Below are 21,399 nucleotides of genomic sequence, written 5' to 3'. Positions count from 1 at the left end.
TGAGTTTGTTATCCAGCTCTTCTGTGACAGTCAGGCTTTCTATTGTGTCTAGAGCTTGCTTGTTCTCCCTAGAGCACAACTCAAGATAATGCTTTAGCTATCTTTCCAACTGTTATTGCAGTCAGTGATGAAATCCTCTTCTTTTATTTTCAATTGAGCTATTCTCTTTGCTGATAGTCCCATTGCCTGGAAGGTTTCTCCATGCAAGCTCCTCGAATTCCCAGTGTCATAGGACGTCTGGATATTCTGACAAAATTGTAACCTGTAGTCATTGTGCACTGAACAGAAGAACATAAGAAATAGGAGCAGGAGTAGGCCATGTAGCCCCTCGAGCCTGCCCCGCCATTCAATAAGATCATGGCTGATCTGTCGTGTCTCAGTTCCACATTCCCGTCCTCTCCCCATAACCCTTAATCCCCTTGCCTATCAAAAACCTATCAACCCGCGTCTTAAAAATATTTAGCGAGGCAGCCTCCACCACTTCATTGGGCAGAGAATTCCAGAGATTCACCACCCTTTGAGTGAAGAAGTTCCTCCTCAACTCCGTTCTAAACCGCCCCCCCTTTATCTTGAGGCTGTGCCCTCTAGTCCTACTGTCCTTTCTGAGCGGGAAGAGTCTCTCCACCTCTATCCTATCCATCCCATTCATCATCATATACGTCTCAATGAGATCTCCCCTCATTCTTCTAAACTCTAACGAGTACAAGCCTAGTTTATCCAGCCTCTCCTCATAGCGCAACCCCCTCAACTCCGGTATCAGCCTAGTAAACCTCCTCTGCACTCCCTCCAAGGCCAAAATATCCTTGGGTAAGTGCGGCAACCAAAACTGTACACAGTACTCCAGCTGCGGCCTCACCAGTGCCCTATACAGCTGCAGCAAGACCTCCCTACTTTTATATTCAATCCCCCTCGCTATGAAGGCCTTCCTGACCACCTGCTGCACCTGTAGGCTGGGTTTTTGTGACTCATGCACAAGGACCCCAAGCTCCCTCTGCACCGTCGCCTGCTGCAGTTTTTCGCCATGTAAGTAATAGTCCTTCCTACCATTATTCCTACCAAAGTGGACCACCTCACATTTGCCTACGTTAAATTCCATTTGCCAGTTCCTGGCCCATTCGCCCAGCCTATCTGGATCCTTCTGCAGACTCTCCACACCCTCCGCACAATTTGTCGTTCCACCAATCTTGGTGTCATCAGCAAATTTCGACACCATACACGGTTCCCTCCTCTAGATCATCTATATAAATGGTAAATAGCTGAGGCCCCAGCACCGATCCCTGGGGCACTCCACTAGTCACCAACCGCCAATCCGAATAGCACCCATTGACCCCCACTCTTTGCCTCCTATTTGACAGCCAATCCTCTATCCACACTAACACCCTACCCCCAACTCCATGCCCCCTGACCTTCTGTAATAACCTCTTGTGAGGCACCTTGCCCATCGCCTTCTGAAAATCAAGAAACACCACATCCACTGGCTCTCCTTTATCCACCGCCCTAGACACATCCTCATAGAACTCCAATAAATTTGTCAGACACGACTTCCCCTTAACGAAACTGTGCTGCGTCTGCTCTATCAAACAATTCTCCTCAAGATGCCTCGCTATTTTCTCCTTGATCACGGATTCTAACATTTTACCTACAACAGACATTAAACTAACCGGCCTATAATTCCCTGCCTTTTGCCTGCCACCCTTCTTAAACAACGGCATAACGTTAGCCGTTTTCCAATTTTCTGGCACTTCCCCGGAATCCAGCGCCGTTTGGAAAATAATCACCAAGGCATCCACTATCCCCTCCGCCATTTCTTTCAGAACCCTTGGATGCATTCCATCCAGTCCTGGGGACTTGTCCACAATCACTCCCTTCAGTCTGTCGAGCACTGCCTCTCTAGTAACAATAATGTCATTCAGACCCTCCACTCCTACCATCTTTCCATCGCTAACACCCAGCAAATTATTCACGTCCTCCTCCGTGAAGACTGAAATAAAAAAGTTATTCAAGGCCTCAGCCATTTTCCCCGTCCCCCCTCTCATCCTCTAAGGGTCCAACATTCACCCTAGCCAGCCTCTTCCTTTTTATATATTTATAAAAACTCTTGCTATCCTTTTTTATATTAAGCGCTAGCCCAGCTTCATAGTTTATCCTACCCTCCTTTATCAACTTCTTTGTCATTCTTTGTTGACATTTAAATCTCTCCCAGTCCTCTTGCCCACTACTCTTAGCTACTCTAAACGCATCCGCTTTTAATTTAACACTTTACCTCCTTCGTTATCCAGGGCTAGCAGTTTGGATCTTACTTCGACTGGTTTGAACATTGAGTCTTCTTGCTCAGCTCTTGTAATTAATGAGAGCGACCTACTTGGCTTCAATGACAGGTTCCATCAGTGGTGTTGGTGTCGAACCAGTCAGCAATTTTCTGTTCTTGCGTCCCGTGTACGTTTCTGTTTTGAATGAAAAGATTTTGAAGTGTTGTATCCTAACCCTGATGCACAGGGAATGATCTACATCACAGTCACCATTGTGGTAGCTGTGTGTGTTGAGAATGTTGTTCAGTGAGTGACACCTAATGATGATCAGATCTAGCTGGTGCTAATGTTATGAACATGGATATCTCCAGGACATCTTAGGCATGATTTGTTCTGTAAGAAGGTGTTAAACAGACTTCATGAAAGCAGCAGAATTCAAGTAGCCCCATCCGCGCTCATTTAACTTTTTTATGACATGATCTTTGAGGCAGGAGGCAAGGCCTCATGGTCCACACCCAGTGTATCTCGTTCACATTCTAGTTCTTTGTTCTTTCGTCTTCCTGGGACTTGCCCCTTTTAGTTTCCCTAGTTTCTGGAACTTTCTATTCTTTAGCTTCTGGGACTTGCTTTCTGCATCTGGTATTATCCTGCTTGAATTGGCAGCTCCTGTAGAAAGCTTCTTGCTTCTCAGTTTCCAGGTTTCAGGCAAAATCACAAATGTTTCTGCTTTTCAATGTGAGCTTCTGGTTTTTAAGTAAGTGTAGTTTTTTTAAAACTAATTGCAATTGCTCTTAAACCCTTGATTACAATGCAGGCAAAATGAAATTAGAACTCAGAGTCTTGTTGGCACATGTGTTTAACGTGAAGCTGAACTTAAGTTTTACGTTTATTGCACAAATAGAGAAACACAAATTAAGCTTAAACTTAAAGTTGTATCTTATTCCTAGCATGCAAAAGACAATTAATTGCTTAAGCTATCTCTGTTTCCAAACAACACTCAATTTAAAAAAGTTTTTATTCTTGTTTAGAATTATATCAGCAATGTTAGTTATAATCAGTAAAATAATCATTACTTTTTGAATGTTAAAATACTGCCTGATATTTAAGGAAGAAAAAGAGGCATCTTGACAAGTGCTCTCTGCTTAGGAACACAGGAATTCCTAGATGAATTAAGACTATGTTTTAATTCACTTTGACGTAAGGAACATCCCTGAAGATTTTGGAAACAGTAGATCTAAAGTCACCTGATATCTCAAGCCTGCTAAACCTGTAATTTTTCGCAAACGTATCCTGTATCCAGAAGTGTTATTTTCTTAAAGAAATGTGTCTAAATTGCATTTGAATTCATCAATGCTATCTGCTTTCCCCATTCCCAAGGGATAATAGACTATTCACTCACAAAAATATTGTTTCCACAGATTAATTTTGAATTTATCCCGTTTCAAGCAAAGGCCATTAGCTCTGGTTCTGTTGCGCTAGATGAAGTGAAAATAACTTGTTAGGGTATCTTGTACTTTTGGAATCCTGCAGCCATCAATCATATCTCCTCTCATTCCTAATAATCCAATCCCTCCATCCCCTCAAATCATTCTTGTAGCTTTCTTCTGTATCTTTTCAGTGGCTACAATATCATTCTTGTACTGTGATGAAAAAGGTTTAATCTCAAATATATTTATTGGTTAGCATCACAAAATATTTTCAAATTCTGGAAATGTGGGCAAAGGCTAACAGTTTTGTTTTATTTTTAGGCATGGCAGCTCCGTTTTAGCCACCTTGTTGGATATGGTGCCAAGTATTATTCCTACCTAATGTCGAGAGCCGTAGCCTCCATGGTTTGGAAGCAATGTTTCATGAAGGATCCACTTAACAGGTTAGAAAATGAGAACGTGAAAATAATTGTGATCAATCACAAAGAAATGGGACTTTGTGTTCTGTATTATGAAGAGAAACTTTAGGAATGCAGTAACAAGGGACGCAGATTGAAAATAATTGACAAAAAGAAATCGAGGGGACATTTGGGATTTTTAAGATAAATTTTATGATCTGGAATGTACTGCCTGAAAAGTTGGTGCAAGCAGATCCAATCGTCACTATCAAAGGGAATTAGAGTTTACATGAAAACATGAAAAATGCAGGGCTATGGGCAAAGAGAAGGGAAGAGAGACGAATTGTATTCCTCTTTCAAAGAGATGACACATTGTCCAAATGGCCTCCTTTTGTGTGACATGACTCTATGCGTTAAAATGGTTTCTTAAAGAATAAATATATAATCTGAAATTTTTTAAATGTTGACTTGGATGGAAAATGTGTTGCATAAGCAGAATTTTTAAAATTTAGACTGAGTGCAGAGTGAGAGAATGCAGAAATTACTACAACAGCAAGAAACTTCCAAATTGATTGATTTAAATGCCTGATGGCATTTTAAGCATACAATAAAGAATATCTGGTGGTGTCTTTTTTAATTTCTTTTTATTCTTACAATTAATTGTCAAGTAAAGGGTAAGCTTAAGCCTGGCTGCCACATTCACAGGCCTGAATTAAACAAATTGGCTGCATTTTAGGGTCTTTGAGCCTCATTTTGCCTGGTGTAGTTGCTTTCATGTGTTTAAGAGCAAAATGTGTTTAAACCTTATAGATCATCCAAAAGTATGTTTTGACTTTGTAGCCCAACTGAGTTTTAATTTATATTATTGCACACTTAGCATTTCAAGGATGTTTTAATAGCTTTGCTTTGCAAGTAACATTATCTCTTGGAGGAGTAGCATCATTGCAATTGGTATATACCACCACCTGCAAGTCTCCCTCCAAGCCTTGCATCATCTTGACTTGGAACTATGTTGTTCTTTCTTCACAGTTGCTGGGTCAAATTCCTGGAATTTCCTTCCCAGTAGCACTATGGAAGTACCTTCACAACATGCACTTCAGTAGTTTACGAAGCGGCACCATCTTCCTAAGGGCATTTGGGACTTGGCAATAAATGTTGGCCTAGCCAATGATGTCACAACTGTGAAAATAATTCTTTAACTTCCAAAAAGCTCTTGTGTATTTATTCTTTCCCTTTTACCAACCTGTTCAATCATCTGGCCCTTTGGTTGTGAGGATAGGCTGGCAATTAATCTATGCTGTGCAAGGATAGCTTAAGAGAGGTCCTGCGATTCCTTCCGAATGCTCCTATCATTGTGGAGTAATGTCTAGCTGTCTTTAATAATTCCTCCACTGCAGGGCTCTTAAGACCGGCAATTCGGTTGAGTGACCACTACCACCAAACCACACGCGCGCATACGCGTGCACACACACACACACACACACACACACACACACACACACACACACACACACAAACAGAGTAAACCCATCTAATCTATTCCATGGTGCTCATTTTTAGACAATAATAGCTTGTATGTGCATATTATGTTTAATGTAGAAATGTCCTGAGGCATTTTACAGAGAGGGAAGAAGAACAGACAGAAATAATTAAATGAATAGATGCCAAGCAATGTGGGAGAGAGTAAAAGTTCTGCTGAATCGAAGGCATTCATAGATCTTTGCTTTATTCCATTTCTATGCTAAGGTAATTATTCCAATTCTTCAGTCAATTTGGTTAAATTGAGTGGCTACATTGGAAAATTCATATTTAAACCGGGTTATGGGTTTTACAATTATTGTTAAACAGCAAATTCTTATGCAATTTCCCAACATTGGCAATGTTTCCTTACTGAAGTGCTGATTGTAACCTATTAAAATAGACTCATTGAAATAGTTGCTTAAGAGTTAAATGGTCTCTTGTGCTGAATGATTTATGACTTTAGTTGTGATTGGAAAACCTAGGCCATTATGTTCAAGCATGCGAACAAAAAAATCTTTTCCTAGGCGATTCCTGGATTGGCGATAGTTCTCGACTTTCTTTGTCCTTCCTGGGTAGTGGAGAAAGGAGATGTTTTGTGGATGAAGGTGAAATCACCCTCTGCATGAGGGTGAACATTTTACTCTGGCATAGAGACATCTACCATAAGCAAAATCTGTAGGTTCATCAATTGGCTAGTTCTTGTTATTTGTTCATAATTTAAGTTTATTTTTCTACGTATTTGAATTACTTATTTAATAAGTTCAAAAGATTTTGTTGGTAGGTGTCTTATTCTTGATAAATGAGTAAACCAATTCTTATCTCATCATTGCATAATCTAGATTTGTTTACACCAAAATTATTTAATGGCAGTTTTGTCATTGCTTGCTGCCTTACCATAAATATTGTTTGGACAACAACATTGCATGTGCTACAAAACTTTGAGATCACGTACCAACCGACTCGAGAACAGCTTCTTCCCTGCTGCCATCAGGTTTTTGAATGGACCTACCACTAGCTGATCATTCTCTACACCCCATCTGTGACTGCAACACTATATTCTGTAACCTCCTTTCTTTCTCCTCTATGTACTCTATAGAGCACAAGAAAAAATACTTTGGGTATTTCACTTCGATTTTTTGAAATGTTATTAAACCAGCATTTGATTTGATTTGATTTATTGTCAAATGTATTGGGATACAGTGAAAAGTATTGTTTCTTGTGCAGAGGAATCAACTGTCGGCTATACTTAGACTTAACTGAGCTGAGCTGGTCGCCGTACTTACGCAAGGATATTTTGGCCTTGGAGGGAGTGCAGAGGACGTTTACTAGGCTGATACCGGAGTTGAGGGGGTTGAGCTATGAGGAGAGGCTGAATAAATTAGGCTTGTACACGTTAGAGTTTAGAAGAATGAGGGGAGATCTCATTGAGACGTATAAGATGATGAATGGGATGGATAGGATAGAGGTGGAGAGACTCTTCCCACTCAGAAAGGATAGTAGGACTAGGGGGCACAGCCTCAAGATAAAGGGGGGGGCGGTTTAGAATGGAGTTGAGGAGGAACTTCTTCACTCAAAGGGTGGTGAATCTCTGGAATTCTCTGCCCGTTGAAGTGGTGGAGGCTACCTCGCTAAATATTTTTAAGATGCGGGTTGATGGGTTTTTGATAAGAGGGGGGTTTAAGGGTTATGGGGAGAGGGCAGGAATGTGGAACTGAGCCATGACTGATCAGCCATGATCTTATTGAATGGCGGGGCAGGCTCGAAGGGCTAGATGGCCTACTCCTGCTCCTATTTCTTATGTTCTTATGTTCTTATCTTGCACGGCAATCTCATTTAAGTATAGCTCCCAGTACGTTGTGCTGTCACATTTAAAGAGTGCTTCGTTAGCAGGGCTTTCAAAACTGGAAGAGCTCCAATGGCTACGAAGAGGCCACATGAATGTTTTGAGATATGGGGGAGAAGGACACGGTCTAGCAGATTACCATTGGTGGCTGTGTTCAGCTATGAATGTCCTAAGCACTGGAATATTTACCTTTTTGTCTCTCTTTCCTCATCTATCCAAATATCACTGTGACCTGGTATTAAATTTTGCTTCATAAAACTGTTGTGAAGAGCTTTAGAATGTTTTATTATCTTAAGGGTGCTATATAAATACAAGTTGGTGTTATTTACAATCCAACAGTCCAGCTGCAAGTTAGCTAAATATTCTTAATGGAAGATCAGGAATACCCAGAGAAAAATATTTAAAATCGCCCTGCTTCCCTCCATTGCAGCTGCCATGTAATGGGTGCTAAGTATCAGTTGTATTATTGGATGGTGATACACATTTCCTGATATACAGGCCCAAGGCCCATAGCTTACTAAACTATGTGACATGGAAGTTATTCCTTTTCCCAGAGAGAGGGGTAAATACATTTTTTTTTGGTGTTTAGATGATACAACAGGCACACTGATGTCATTTGTAAACACAAATTTGACAAGGTAATGCTCACTACTTTCAGGCTAAAAGAAGTGAGCCAAGAACGGCTAATTTGTTTCAGCACTTTCCTATAATATGATAAGTGTATCATTTTAAATCTGTCGCTACAGCATTTTAAATTAGGTCCAACTCTGCTCTGGAATGGCTGATCAAAAGCAAGTTAAAAGTGCATGTGGTTTAACATTACCTCTCTCTCCTCAGAGCTGTGGGAGAACGCTATCGCAGAGAGATGCTGGCACATGGTGGTGGAAAAGTACCAATGTCCATGGTTGAAGGTAAAATAAATTGATTTTTAATTTTGCTTTCACTCCAAAATATATATCCAGGCTGCTCACCTTTGTGTATATTGTAGGGTAGCTTTTGTGAAAGGAAAAAGGAGCATGCACAGTTGTGGAAAGGCCCATTCAGAATTAACTTCCTGGCGGAGGACCTCATCTGATGTCAGAAAAGGTTTCATAAACAATTTGGTAGAGGTAGCTTTGCTGACCTGTACAGGAAGGCTAAACTTGGGTGGATCTTGTTGCCAGCAAAGACTCTGATACTGCTTCAAATGTAATATAGCATTTGAATTTGAAGACTTTGTGTACTGTTTGTGCTTCTGTTTATTGAAAAAAAACAGTTCAGAATGTCTAATGTTCTCTATTTTAACTTCTGTTCAATTTTTTGTGCTGATAACATTTTTATAGCATTGTAACATATTGAAATTTTGGCCTACTTGGTCTGTTAGACTTCATTATGACATATGTTACTGATGTTAGGTCAGGTTCAATTTTAAAAAAATACTAGCTACAAGTCCTCGAAAGGAGAGCCATCAAATTATGGACTGCCAAACAATATGGTTTCATAATAATAGGGAATTGTTATGCACATTCTATGGCAGTTTTTATTAATACAAGAATGGTTTTGATTCACTGTAGAGGTTTTCGCTAAACAAATAACGTATTTCTTCTGAACTCCCACAAAGGCTGGAACAGCGTTCTAATTCATAGCAGTATAGTTTGATTGTTAGCTGTATGAGTTTAAATAAGGACTTAAAAGGGTGAAAGAGGGCCATGAAATGTTCTTGGCAGGTGGTGTTAGGGAAAATCTCAAGACTTTTTTATGTGTATATAAGGAGGAAGAGGGTAGCTAAGGAAAGGGTAGGTCCACTCGAAGACAGTGGAGGGAATTTGTGTGTGGAGCCAGATGAGGTCTTGCTGCGGCTGTATAGGGCATTGGTGAGGCTGCAGCTGGAGTACTGTGTGCAGTTTTGGGCGCCGTACTTACGCAAGGATATTTTGGCCTTGGAGGGAGTGCAGAGGAGGTTTACTAGGCTGATGCCGGAGTTGAGGGGGTTGAGCTATGAGGAGAGGCTGAATAAACTAGGCTTGTACTCGTTAGAGTTTAGAAGAATGAGGGGAGACCTCATTGAGACGTATAAGATGATGAATGGGATGGATAGGATAGAGGTGGAGAGACTCTTCCCGCTCAGAAAGGACAGTAGGACTAGGGGGCACAGCCTCAAGATAAAGGGGGGGCACGGTTTAGAACGGAGTTGAGGAAGAACTTCTTCACTCAAAGGGTGGTGAATCTCTGGAATTCTCTGCCCGTTGAAGTGGTGGAGGCTACCTTGCTAAATATTTTTAAGACGCGGGTTGATGGGTTTTTGATAAGCGAGGGGATTAAGGGTTATGGGGAGAGGGCGGGAAAGTGGAACTGAGCCACGACAGATCAGCCATGATCTTATTGAATGGCGGGGCAGGCTCGAGGGGCCAGATGGCCTACTCCTGCTCCTATTTCTTATGTTCTTATGTTCTCCAAGACACCATCCTGACTTGGAAATATATCAAAATGATGGAACTCTCTCCCTAACAGCATTGTGGATGCATCTACTCTAGATGGACTACAGTAGTTCAAGAAGGTAGCTCACAACCATCTTCTTAAGGGTAATTAGAGAAGGCCAATAAATGCTGGCCTAACTAGTGAAGCCTTGTGTATGTGTATTCTTTCTTTATTGTAATAAATAATCTTTAATAAGAGTAATACTATGAGTTGGCTGGTTCTGTGGCCCCTTAATCTTTCCTTGGAAACTAGTGTTTCCAAACTGGGCCACCCTCATAATTAACATCAGTTGGATTTGTATCACACTGCAGGAACTCATTGAGCTCCTCTGACCACACCTTCCAACTGCTGACATCTAAAAGGACAAGGGCAGCAGAGACGTGGGAATACCACCAGGTGGAAGTTTCTCTTCACGTCACCTGGAAACATGTTGCTGTTCCTTCACTGTCACTGGGTCAGAAACCTGGAACTCCCTCCCTAACAGCATTGTGCCTGGACTTACACCTCAGAAACTGCAATAGTTCAAGAAGGAAGCTTACCACCACCTTCTGAAAGGCAGTTAAGGATGGCCAATAAATACTGGCTTAACCCATGAAGCCCACATCTCTTGAATGAATAGAAGAAATATCATTAGCTCCAAGTTTCCCTCTAGGTCACACACCGGCAAATCTTTAGCGTAAATCACCATTCCTTCAATGCCAATGGGTCAAAATCCTGGAACTCTGTCATGGGAATATCTTCAGAACATGGACTGGAAATGTTCATGAAAATGCCACATCACTATCTAGGTGCAACTAGGTATGGACACTAATAGTTTTTTTTTAGCCATAGCTAGGTCCTGGAAATGATGTACTGAGACGTTGAAGTGCCGTACAGAAAGAGGATCAACAGAGGGAGTAGGATCAAAAGTAGGACAACAAAAAGGAGTTAGGAAGAGCAAAAGTTTCATAAAAGAGGAGGCACCTTCAATATTTTATAAATGTGAGGACAGTGACAAGTTCAATATGCCAAGGGAGTTTGAAAGAATAGGCTATAATCATCAAAGGAATAACTATCAAACTGGTATGAAAGAAGTCTGAAACATGAAGTAGAGTAGAATTTGGAAGACAGAAAGTAGTTGGAGGAGATTGTGAAAGTGAGACTAGGGGTGTTGGGGGAGGCTGGAATGAGGAGGAGATTGTGAAAGTGAGACCAGGGATGCTGGAAGAGCGTAAAATGAGGGGGAAATTGTGAAAGTGAGACTGGGGGTGCTGGGGGAGGGCGGAATGAGGGGAAATTGTGGACATGACAATGGGTGCCAGGAAAAGATGAAATGAGAGAGGTTTAAAGACGAGGATGAGATGTGTGAGGAGCTGTAGGAAATCTGGGAAATTCCTATGTAAAATTTTCTTGCTAATTTGAAGAACGAATGTAAATTCTGTTTCATTCTTTAATTTTGTAATTACAGTTAATCTGAGACTGAACTATGTTACTCCTGCTTGTGACGCCCTCTGGGTAATGGACACTGAGAGATGGCTGGATGGGAAATTGCAGTTCTGGCCTTCATCAGTCAGATGTTTGACCGGCTCGCAAGGTGTAAAATAGGTCAATGGTCAAAAAAAAAGACAAACCTCAGCAATAGTTCACTGAAGTGCAAGAACAGACGGTTTGCTAGTTGGAACTGAAAACTAAATACCTCCTAGAGGCTCAGATGCAGATTGAGACAAAATAAGTCAGGTGCCAACACCATCATTTGCTCAGACATTTGTATTAGAATGTTTACAAGCTGATTGGTGCCAGGTCCTGGGAAGCCTCAAATAAGACCATAAGATATAGGAGCAGACTTAGGCCATTTGGTCCATCGGGTCTGCTCCGCCATTCAATCTTGGCTGATATGATTCTCATCCCATTCTCCTACCTTTGCAATGAGCACAGATGAATCAGCAGCATCTTTTATGATTGGATCAGACCATGTCTAGGTAATGATTGGGTTAATTTGGTCATCCTAGACTCTGCTATGAAAAGAAAAACTCCTGCTCCTATTTCTTATGTTCTTATGTGGGTGAGGTCCTTAACAAGTACTTTGCATCTGTATTCATAGAGGAGAAGGATGTGATGGATGGTGAGTGTAGAAAGGAGGATGTTGACATTCTAGGACATGTTGAGATAAAAAGGGAGGAGGTATTGGAAATTTTGAAAAACATTAGGGTGGATAAGGGTCAGATAGGGTCTATCCCATAATTCTGAAAGAAGAAGAAATTGCTGAGGCTTTGGCCAAAATCTTTGTATCCTCTTTAGCCATGGGTGAGGTAGCAGAGGATTGGAGAATAGCTAACATTGTTCCTCTGTTTAAGAAAGGCAGAAGAGATAATCTGGGAAATTACAGGCATGTGAGCCTTACATCAGTGGTGGAGAAATTATTGGAGAAGATTTTTAGGGACAGGATATACTCACATCTAGAAGGGAATAGGCTTATTAGCGATGGGGAGGTGTTTTTGTTCATGTGTCACAAACTTGATCTAATTCTTTGAGGAAGTGACAAGAAAAATTGACCAGGGCAGGGCAGTGGATGTTGTATGCGTGGACTTTAGTAAAACCTTTGATAAGGTTCCTCATGGCAGGCTGACACAAAAGATGAAGACATATAGCGCCCAAGGTGAGCTGGTAAGATGGATACAAAACTGGCTTGAGCATAGAAAGTGGAGAGCAGCAGTGGAGGGGTATTTTTTTTAACTGGAAGTCTGTGACAAGCAGTGTTCCACAAAGAGGCTGGGGCCTCTGTAATACATATTATATGATTTGGAGGAAAACGTAGGTGGTCTGATTAGTAAATTTGCAGATGATACAAAAATTGGGGGAGTAGCAGATAGGAGGATTGTCAGAGGAAACAGCAGGATATAAATTGGCTGGAGACCTGGGCCAAAAGATGGCAGGTGGAATCTTGTTGGACTTTAACCTGGTGTTGTGAGATTTCTTATTAGGGTGGAATTTAAGCCAGACAAATGGGAAGTGATGCAATTTGGAAGGTCTACTACAGAAGGAAAGTATACAGTAAATGGTAGAGCCCTTAGAAGTATTGTCATATAGAGGGATCTAAGTGTGCAGATTCACAGTTCCCTGAAGGCAACTTGAGTGGACAAAATGGACAAAAAGGCGTATGCCATGCTGGCCTTCATTGTTCGGGGTGTTGAGTATAGGAATTGAAGAATCGTTGTTGTTGCAGAAAACATTAGTTAGGCCGCATTTGAAGTATTGTGTACAATTCTGGTCACCACACTCCGGAAGGATGTAGATGCATTGGAAAGGGTGTCGAAGAGATTTACCAGGATGTTGCCTGGGTTTGTAGGGTATGGACTATGAAGAAAAGTTGAACAAACTTGGATTATTTTCATTGGCACGTCGGAGGATATGGGGGGATCTGATAGAGGTTTACGAGATTATGACAGGCTTGGATAGATTGGATAGTCAGAGTCTTTTTCCCAGGGTCGAAGGGTCAATTACTTGGGGGCGTAGGTTGAAAGTGAGAGGGGGAAGTTCAAAAATATGTAAAGGGCAAGTTTTTCTCACATAGAGGGTCATCAATGCTTGGAATGTGCTGCAGGAGAAGGAGGTGGAAACAGATTATATAACAACATTCAAGGGGCATCTGGATAGAGACATGAATAAAGGGATAGGGACCCCATAGAAGCAAGAAAATATTTGATTAGCAAGGCGTGTGTCAGCACAGACTTGGTGGGCCGAAGGATCTGTTCTTGTGCAGTACTGTTCTTTGCTTTTTGAATGCTATATATTTAAATTGTTGTAGATTGCTTTAATTACATTATTTATTAGTGTGCATTTGGGACATTTTAGTACGGTGTCTTTCCAGAGTTGTTGCACTGGAGTGAAGCATTGAAGAGGAAAATATAGGTGAAGTTAACAATGGAAACAAGGGAATCAGTGGGGTTAGAGAACAGCAACTTGATGGGGAATTGAGCATAACTGGTGTCAGTTGGAAGAGAGGAGCGCCATGGGATGGGGAAGGAATTAGGAATAAAGCAAGCAAGAAAGACTTGCATTTATATATGACTTCATAACCTTGAGACATTCAAAATTACTTCACATCCAAAGAAATACTGTTTGACACTGTTGTAATGTAAGAGACCTGGCAGCCACTTTCCACACTGCAAACCCCATAAGCAGCAATGTGATAGTCAGATCATCTGTTTTTGTGATGTCACTGAAGGAGTAACAATTGGTCAAGACTGCCCTTCTTTCAAATAGTGCCTTGGGAATCTTACATTGACCTTAGATGATATAGGGTCTTGTTTAAATATTCGATCTGTAAGCTAGTGCTTGCAACAGTACACCATTTCCTCAGTTCTGCACTGGTTTAGATTTTTGTGCTCAAGTCTTTGGAGTGGAACTTGAATCCATTGGCTTGTGACACACAATCTGAGGACTGCCAAAGATACAGGATTTTAAAATTCAAACCACTGATCCTCAAGTAAATCCTTACATAACTAACATTGCAAACTGATTTATAAATGCCGTTGCTCTGAGATCTGTTATATCAATAAAACAAGTAGCAAAGACGAAATGTGATTTCTAATTGGTAAGCTGTAATTAAGCCAAAATACTTATTGCCACAGCTTCACATTTATAACGTTTTCCTTCCAGTCCAATGCAATAATATATTTTAATTGCATTTTGGGAGGTGTAGTCTGTCAAAGTGATTTGCATATTGATAATGGTTCCTTCTTGGAATTGACTGCTTGGCTGAACCGTTAGCATACAAGCAAGGCAGTGCCCCAAGCTTCTTCAGGCTCTAAATGAAAACATGTGAGCAATTTCAGACAAAGGCGAGAACTTCATTGTTAGATTTAATGATCTGATGCATTTACTTGGGCGTTTATCATGATGGGAAACCTTTTTATATCTTGTCCTCTGTTTATTAGCAAGGTGATAGCCAAGTAATTTGAAATTATTTTGTGATTTGGTATGTGCTTGTTGCTTTACTGGCAAAGTTTTTCTAACTGATCTTTCTTTATTGGTAGATTTTGTTCTTCTGTGGTGTTATTAATGGGTAGTTTTGTTCCTGTTTGTGAGTTTCTTGTGAGTTTCTGCACATTTTATTTGAGACTATTGGTGCTTTATGTACATGATATTAGAAGCAGTCAGGTGTGTCCCACATTTTCAAATGTGATATATTGAGGTATAATAGACACCTACTAGGTGCAAATTTATTACTTTTGTCCCAGCAGATTTGTCATGTTTCTTGTGAAAAATTGGATCATACGCTGTTTTACTAGGATGCAATTGTTGCAATGTCTGCAATATTAAGGTTGTGTCTCTTTCTGATCACAGTATTCCCTTAAGTAAACACTGGCACTAAAACGTCATTAACTGTTTGTTTGGGGAACTTTAATTTTGAAATTTGCGGACAAATTGTAGCCTTTTGGATATATTCATCTGAATATTTTGGATATATTCATCTGAAAAGCACCTGATCATTTTAAATGATCAAATCTGATCATTTTAAGACTCTCTTGAGGCTGTAACTCAGAATCCAAGGTAAGATGTCTTGGTCTCTTTTTTAAGCTTATTTGCCAAGTCTGACTTGAAACTATTTGTGACTTTTGTGTTAATTGTTTGCTTTGTAGTGATATAAATGCAATTGGCATATAGATTGAAGTTGATCTATTAGATCTTTGCTTCTAATTCATTGGAGCATAGCTATCAACAGTGTCCAATGGTAGCACATTCATCTGAGTTGGGAGGCTGTGGGTTCAAGCCCCACTTCAGAGGCCTGGACAGAATTTTGCTTTTGGCCAGTGAGCAAGTCAACCTCCTAGTCAGCAGGTTATGTCGCTCAGGTTCCTAACCTCATTGTGCCTGAATGGGATATCAGGGAAGACGAGTGGGGGGAAAAGTTGGATGCCAATTATTAGTTTGTTGTGGGAATTTAATGGCCAGTTTGTTGCTATTTTCTCCACCGGTCCAATGTAATAGTGATTGCACAGACAGCCTGGAATCACGACGGAGTGGTCTACAGGGATCTAAAGCAGGTTAGGAGTCAGCATCAAAGGCACAGGCTGCAGCAAAAGAATGCAATGGTAGTAGCCCAAACTGATTAAGGTTTTTCCTGTGAAGGAGTGGGAAGAAGAAGGCTGTTGTCCCAGGGCAGCAGGATCCACCCTGTCAGTTATATGCATTCTATGGTGATGTTGAACGGTTAAAAGACCAGTGAAGGAAACATGTGCTGGTATACCCAAAGAATTGGCACTATGCTATGCAGGCAACATTCCAGTAGAGTGTAAGTGTTTTAGAAGGCTTCATCTCTCCAGGGAGGTGGTGACATCCATTTGCAGTGTTGATTGCTGGGAAGATCAGTCCCAACTGCTTGGAAAGTCATCTAATGCTTATAGCACTGAAGGTCATGGCGGCCCTCAATCTCTATGTCTTGAGATCCTTTCAAGGATCAGCAGGGGATCTCTGCAGCATCTCGCAATCTTCAGCCCATCAGTTATTAAATGAGTGGTGGACACTCGTTTAGGACAGTGGACAATTTCATTAAGTTCACCACTGATGACAAAAGCCAGGCTGTGGGAATGGGAGTTTTGAGGCTATTTTAGATTTTTGTTAACATAAGGGGCCAGCAATTGCACATATGAGGCAGTAAAACACCCACAGACCAGTCAGGGGTTTTCATGAATTGGAGGGGTTTCCACCCCTTGGACATAGAGATTGTATGTGGTGATCATACTGCATCCTGCAGGTGACTGCAAATTCCTCCAGAGAGTAGCCATGACGCCATTGTTGTTTGCATCCTCTCCTCAATGAGATGGCTGGTTTACAGGAGACTAGGATATCCCTTAAGGAAGTAACCATTGACTCCCATCGGATACTCCCCTCTGAGTTAGTAGAAAGATGCAATTGAGCCATGCCCTTCCAAAGACACCACGGAATGAAGCCTGGGTCTGCTCAAAGTGAGATTTTGCTGTGGTCGACTGATCAGATAATGCCTTTAAAGTCACACAGACTTGTGTATCTTAATCATTGTCGTTCACTGTGCGGCAGAATGCAAAGGGGAGAGGAACTTACAGGGGAGCACAAAGAGGAGTGCAAGGCATTCTCAACTGATGAGTCCAGCAGTGATTTGGAGGAGAAACATCAGGGTGGGTGTACGTGATGAGCCACATGAGGATCAGCAGTGAATGGGTGCTAGGGAGGCCCTGATAATGAGGCCTTGCAAGCTTTTCCCAGCCAGGAGAATGGAAGTGGCCTCTGTCCAGCTAATAAGGCAAATATGTAATTTATTCAAAATGCTCACATCTCGAGTCCAAGCTGCACCAACCACAAAAAGTGTCAGCATTTGCTAGATGTATGAACAGCACAGCACTCTGGCTTCTACATCTAGTAATCATCGCTGAGGGCTCTTCGGTATCTACAGTGACTTGTTTTTCATTTGGGTGCTTTACTGTGGTGCTTCCCCATCACTGCCGGTTCTGCTGGAGGCAAGTTGCTGACATTTATATATCAGATTGGCAGAGTGATAGAAAACAAGAGTAGTGGCTAATAAACTGGAGGAATGTTTGTAATGAGGTTCCCTAGAGATTGATGTTCAGAGTCTTGCTTTTCCTGATGCATATTACTGACTTAGACATTGTTGAGAGGGCACAATTTCAAAATTTGTAGATAATACAAAACACAGAGGAATTATGAGCTGTAAGGAGGATAGTGTAGAACTTCAAAAAGACTTAAAAGGGTGGAATAGCAGATGAGATTTTATGCAAAGAAGTGTGAAGTGATTCATTTTGGATAGAAGAAGGTAGACAAACTAAAATAACAGGTACAATTTTAAAGCGGGTGCAGAAACAGAGGGACCTGTGCATAAATCATTGAGGGTGGCTCGATAGGTTGAGAGAGCAATTCATAAAGGCTACAGCAATCAAAGCTTTATTAGAAAGGGCATAGAGTATAAAAGCAAGGACGTTGCATTTAACTTGAATAGAATACTGGTTTGGCCTTAGTAGGGTTATTATGTCCAGTGCTGTGAGCCATACTTCAGGAAAGACATATTCACAAGAATCATCCTAGGATGAGAAATTTCAGTTACATACATTGGAGAAGTTGGACTGTTTCCCATAACAAAGGGAAGGTTGAGAGGAAATTTGATAGAGCTTTTCAAAGTCATGAGAGTTCTGAATAGAGTGGAGGCGATCCCTAATGATATTACTATTAGACTCCTAATCCAGAAATTCGGCTAATGTTCTGGAGACCTGGATTTGAAACCTGCCACGGCAGCTATGGAATTTGAATTCAATTAAGTAAATCTGAAATTAAAAATCTACTGATGACCATGAAAACATTGTCGATTGTTGGAAGAACCCATCAGGTTCACTAATACTCTTTAATGAAGGAAGTCTGCCGTCCTTACCTAGACTGGCCTACAAGGGACTCCAGGGCCACAGCAATGTGGTTGATTCTTGACTGCCCTCGGGTGACTAGGGGTGGGCAGTCAATGCTGGCCAGCTTGGGGACAGAAGCACCCTTGATAGCTTGCACTGTTGGAGTTGATACAGACACAAGCAGAGAGGCCTCTGAACAGCTGCATGCACTTGGGTTGTCCCAAGTGCAGGCTGCCCTCCCTGTGGGTGATAAAGAACCCCAGCATGACTCCTGAGGAGTTGGGACATCTGGAAGGAGGTCAAAGTGCTTTGTCCCTATGTGGCCTACATCCTGATACTGCTCTCTAGAGTGTGTGGCCATGGGGGGCATGACCAAGCACAAATCAGGTAGGACCTGCTGGAATAAGGTGGTTACCAACCTTCCCATGGTGGCATCGAGGTACTCAAATGTTGGAGCATGACAGCAGAGAGAATACAGAGGAACTCCTCCATCATGTCCTCGTCTCTGACAAGTGACTGTCAAAGCTCTGCCTGATGATCCTCTGCCTTGTTTTGCATCTCCACCAGCAAGTCTACAACTGCTTCCAGAGGCTTATCATATGCCTGGGACCGAGCAAGTGACAGTTCTCCAGCAGTCTTCTGAGTGCCAGAGACCTGGGTTGTCCCTGCCTCTGACTGTTACAGGGATATGTCTGTTAGGTGTTCTTCAGAAAGTGATGCCAAATCGAACCTAGAACTACATCCCACCGATATGCGTGTCTCTGAACTGGTTGACGGTGCAGGTGAACTCTGTCTCTTCCTCCAACTTGGCTTCCGAAGATCAGAGAGCTGCTGGGCTTGCTAGCTGGCTATGATCTGCTGCTACCTGCAAGAGACAAAAGGACAGTTTTGAGCTGAAGCTAATTCAGAGTATGTTCTATTCACTTGAATTGCGGAATTAGGTGAAGTGATGGAGCTGATTTCTGCACTTGGTTGTTGCAGGAGACCAAGCTCTGCGTTACCACAGGAGCAATCATTATCCTTGCTAGCAAGCTCTGCAGCAGCCTATGTCAACCTGGTGAGGCCGATAACATCAGCCGTCCCTCCCTCCAACTGGATTTGCTCATACTTGTTCACAAGTTTAGTCTGTATGGAGACGAAGGTAAGATGTGATGAGGGGGGATGGAACAGCAGTTGGATGAGACGCATATTCTCTGTGTGTTGTGTGCCTTATCCAGAAGGAGATTGATTGGACCAACAAGACAGATGGGATGGTGATATGACAAAGTTGTTGAGAGAGAGTGTGAGTGTTGATAGATATGTGAGATCCGTGAAGAGATTAGCCATTTAAGTGCATGATTCCATGCTGAGAATTTGATGGTGGACAGAACTGAGAGAGGACTTATCCTGGCAAAGTGGATGAGATCATTCATCTGCTTCCTGCACTGGATGACACTTCATGGGTGGGTGACAGTTTCACTGACCTCCTGGGAAGTGGCCTTCCAGGCCAGAGTGGTGAGGTTGTGTGCTTCTTTGAGCTATCCCTTGGGGAGAGGACGTGCTGGTGGGCCCGCACTCCCCAAAACATGCTGAAAACCGATGCTGCTGCTGCCTTGAAGCTGCTAATCTTTTAGCATTGGCTTCTGGACATGTTGAAGGGCCTGGTGAAGACAGGTGGGTTGCAGAGCTTGATATGATGTTCTGCACTAGTGTTTAAATACGGTGCCGGGACCTTCAAACCCATCAGTTGAGGGTGGGTGGATGAATCAGTGATTGGCCCATCAGGAGGATCTGACCTCTGCATAATCAATGAATTCCAGGCACTGAACTTGGCACAGGATCCTGCTGTTCTGGTCAGCAGGATAGGCACTGCCAGAGCCACCTGCCACTGCACAATTTCAATGGGGAAAATTCCACCCAATGAGCTAGTTATTTTGTAATGCACAATGTATTATCAGAGTCATTTAATTATTGTGACTGGACAATATTTACACCTTTAGCATAATTCAGAGAAATGGTTATTTTCAAATATTAGATGGAGATAAGTTAGTTACATTGAATTAGAGGGAAATTATATAGTTATAGGGAGAGAGCAGAGCAACAGATTACTTCAAAATTGCTGTTAACAAAGAGCCAACATGGATACAATGGACCAACTACCACTTCCTGTGCTATAACACTTGTGTGGTTCTAATTCCTCTCTGATGTCTATTGTAAATTGGCCCTGAACAATCCTGAATCTTTGGCCTCTAGTTGAACTGCCCTTATGCATGAGGAAATATTGATACAAATTCTATCCATTAAATTCTCCCAGAGATTTCTTTTTTCGAGAAGTAATAGCCCTAGTTTGTCAAGTTGTATTTCTCAGTTCTTTATGTTTAGCCTCATTATTATTCACAGCAGTGCTTCTGGGGTTGTGGATGGCCTCAATATTTTGTAGCCTCAAAGCTATATGCAGTGCTGCAGGTGGCCTCACTGGGGCATAGTATGCATTCAATATAACCTGGGATTTGAGTTCTACTGATTTGGCAAAAAAAAGCATTATATTTGTTTGTAATTACGTTCCAGTTTTTAGACATGCTGAGTGACAGATGAATTAACACACAAGATGTAACTTATTTTATGGTTCAAATTGAAACATATTGTTTGCAATCCATTTTCCTAAGACATCGCTTTGGGTGCAAATTTGGACACCTATTGGGAGCACATTATTGCTGGAAGTGGAAAAATTGAAACAAGTCATATTTTAAAGGATAGTGTCAATTAAAGGGGAAGAGAAAAGAAAATATTTGCCAGCCTTTGGAAAGCTTCACATGATATTATGATCCGTTACTTTCCCCTGTCGCTATCTCTCCACTGAACCCCAGTTGTTGTCACTAATTCCCACCCATTGATATCTACTCTCTAGGCAACTTTGAGCCCCCCATCCTACAACTTCCTTTTTCCAGTTTTCCCCTTGTTCCTGGGGCACCTGACCCTATGCCCCAACTCTCTCCCTTGTACCCAAGTCACCTGTCTCATTCTCCTCTGATCCTTGGTTTCTTGCCACTCTCTTTTACCATTATCTCTTTCCCACCCATTGCTTGCATCTTGTTTCCTTCCCTCAATCTCCTATTTACTGTCCATTCTCTTGTTCGTTCCCCATTTTTTCACCAA

General features: G+C 41.7%; 1 protein-coding gene across 1 annotated transcript in view; it reads left to right on the top strand.

Moving 5' to 3' along the window:
• The window catches only part of mipepa (mitochondrial intermediate peptidase a), a 141,963-nt gene that overhangs the window by 108,039 nt on the left and 12,525 nt on the right, over positions 1 to 21,399 (top strand). Inside the window, exons 17-18 of the mRNA XM_080197342.1 lie at positions 3,998 to 4,119; positions 8,276 to 8,349. Of these exons, the coding sequence (XP_080053468.1) occupies positions 3,998 to 4,119; positions 8,276 to 8,349 (196 nt within the window). The remainder of the gene's footprint in view (positions 1 to 3,997; positions 4,120 to 8,275; positions 8,350 to 21,399) is intronic.

This window comes from Carcharhinus amblyrhynchos, chromosome 10 (assembly GCF_965287045.1).
Source record: "Carcharhinus amblyrhynchos chromosome 10, sCarAmb.v2.hapA, whole genome shotgun sequence".
NCBI classification, from domain to species: domain Eukaryota; kingdom Metazoa; phylum Chordata; class Chondrichthyes; order Carcharhiniformes; family Carcharhinidae; genus Carcharhinus; species Carcharhinus amblyrhynchos.
The sequence above is the reverse complement of the archived record's forward strand: the minus strand, read 5'-3'. Positions and strand labels throughout refer to the sequence as shown.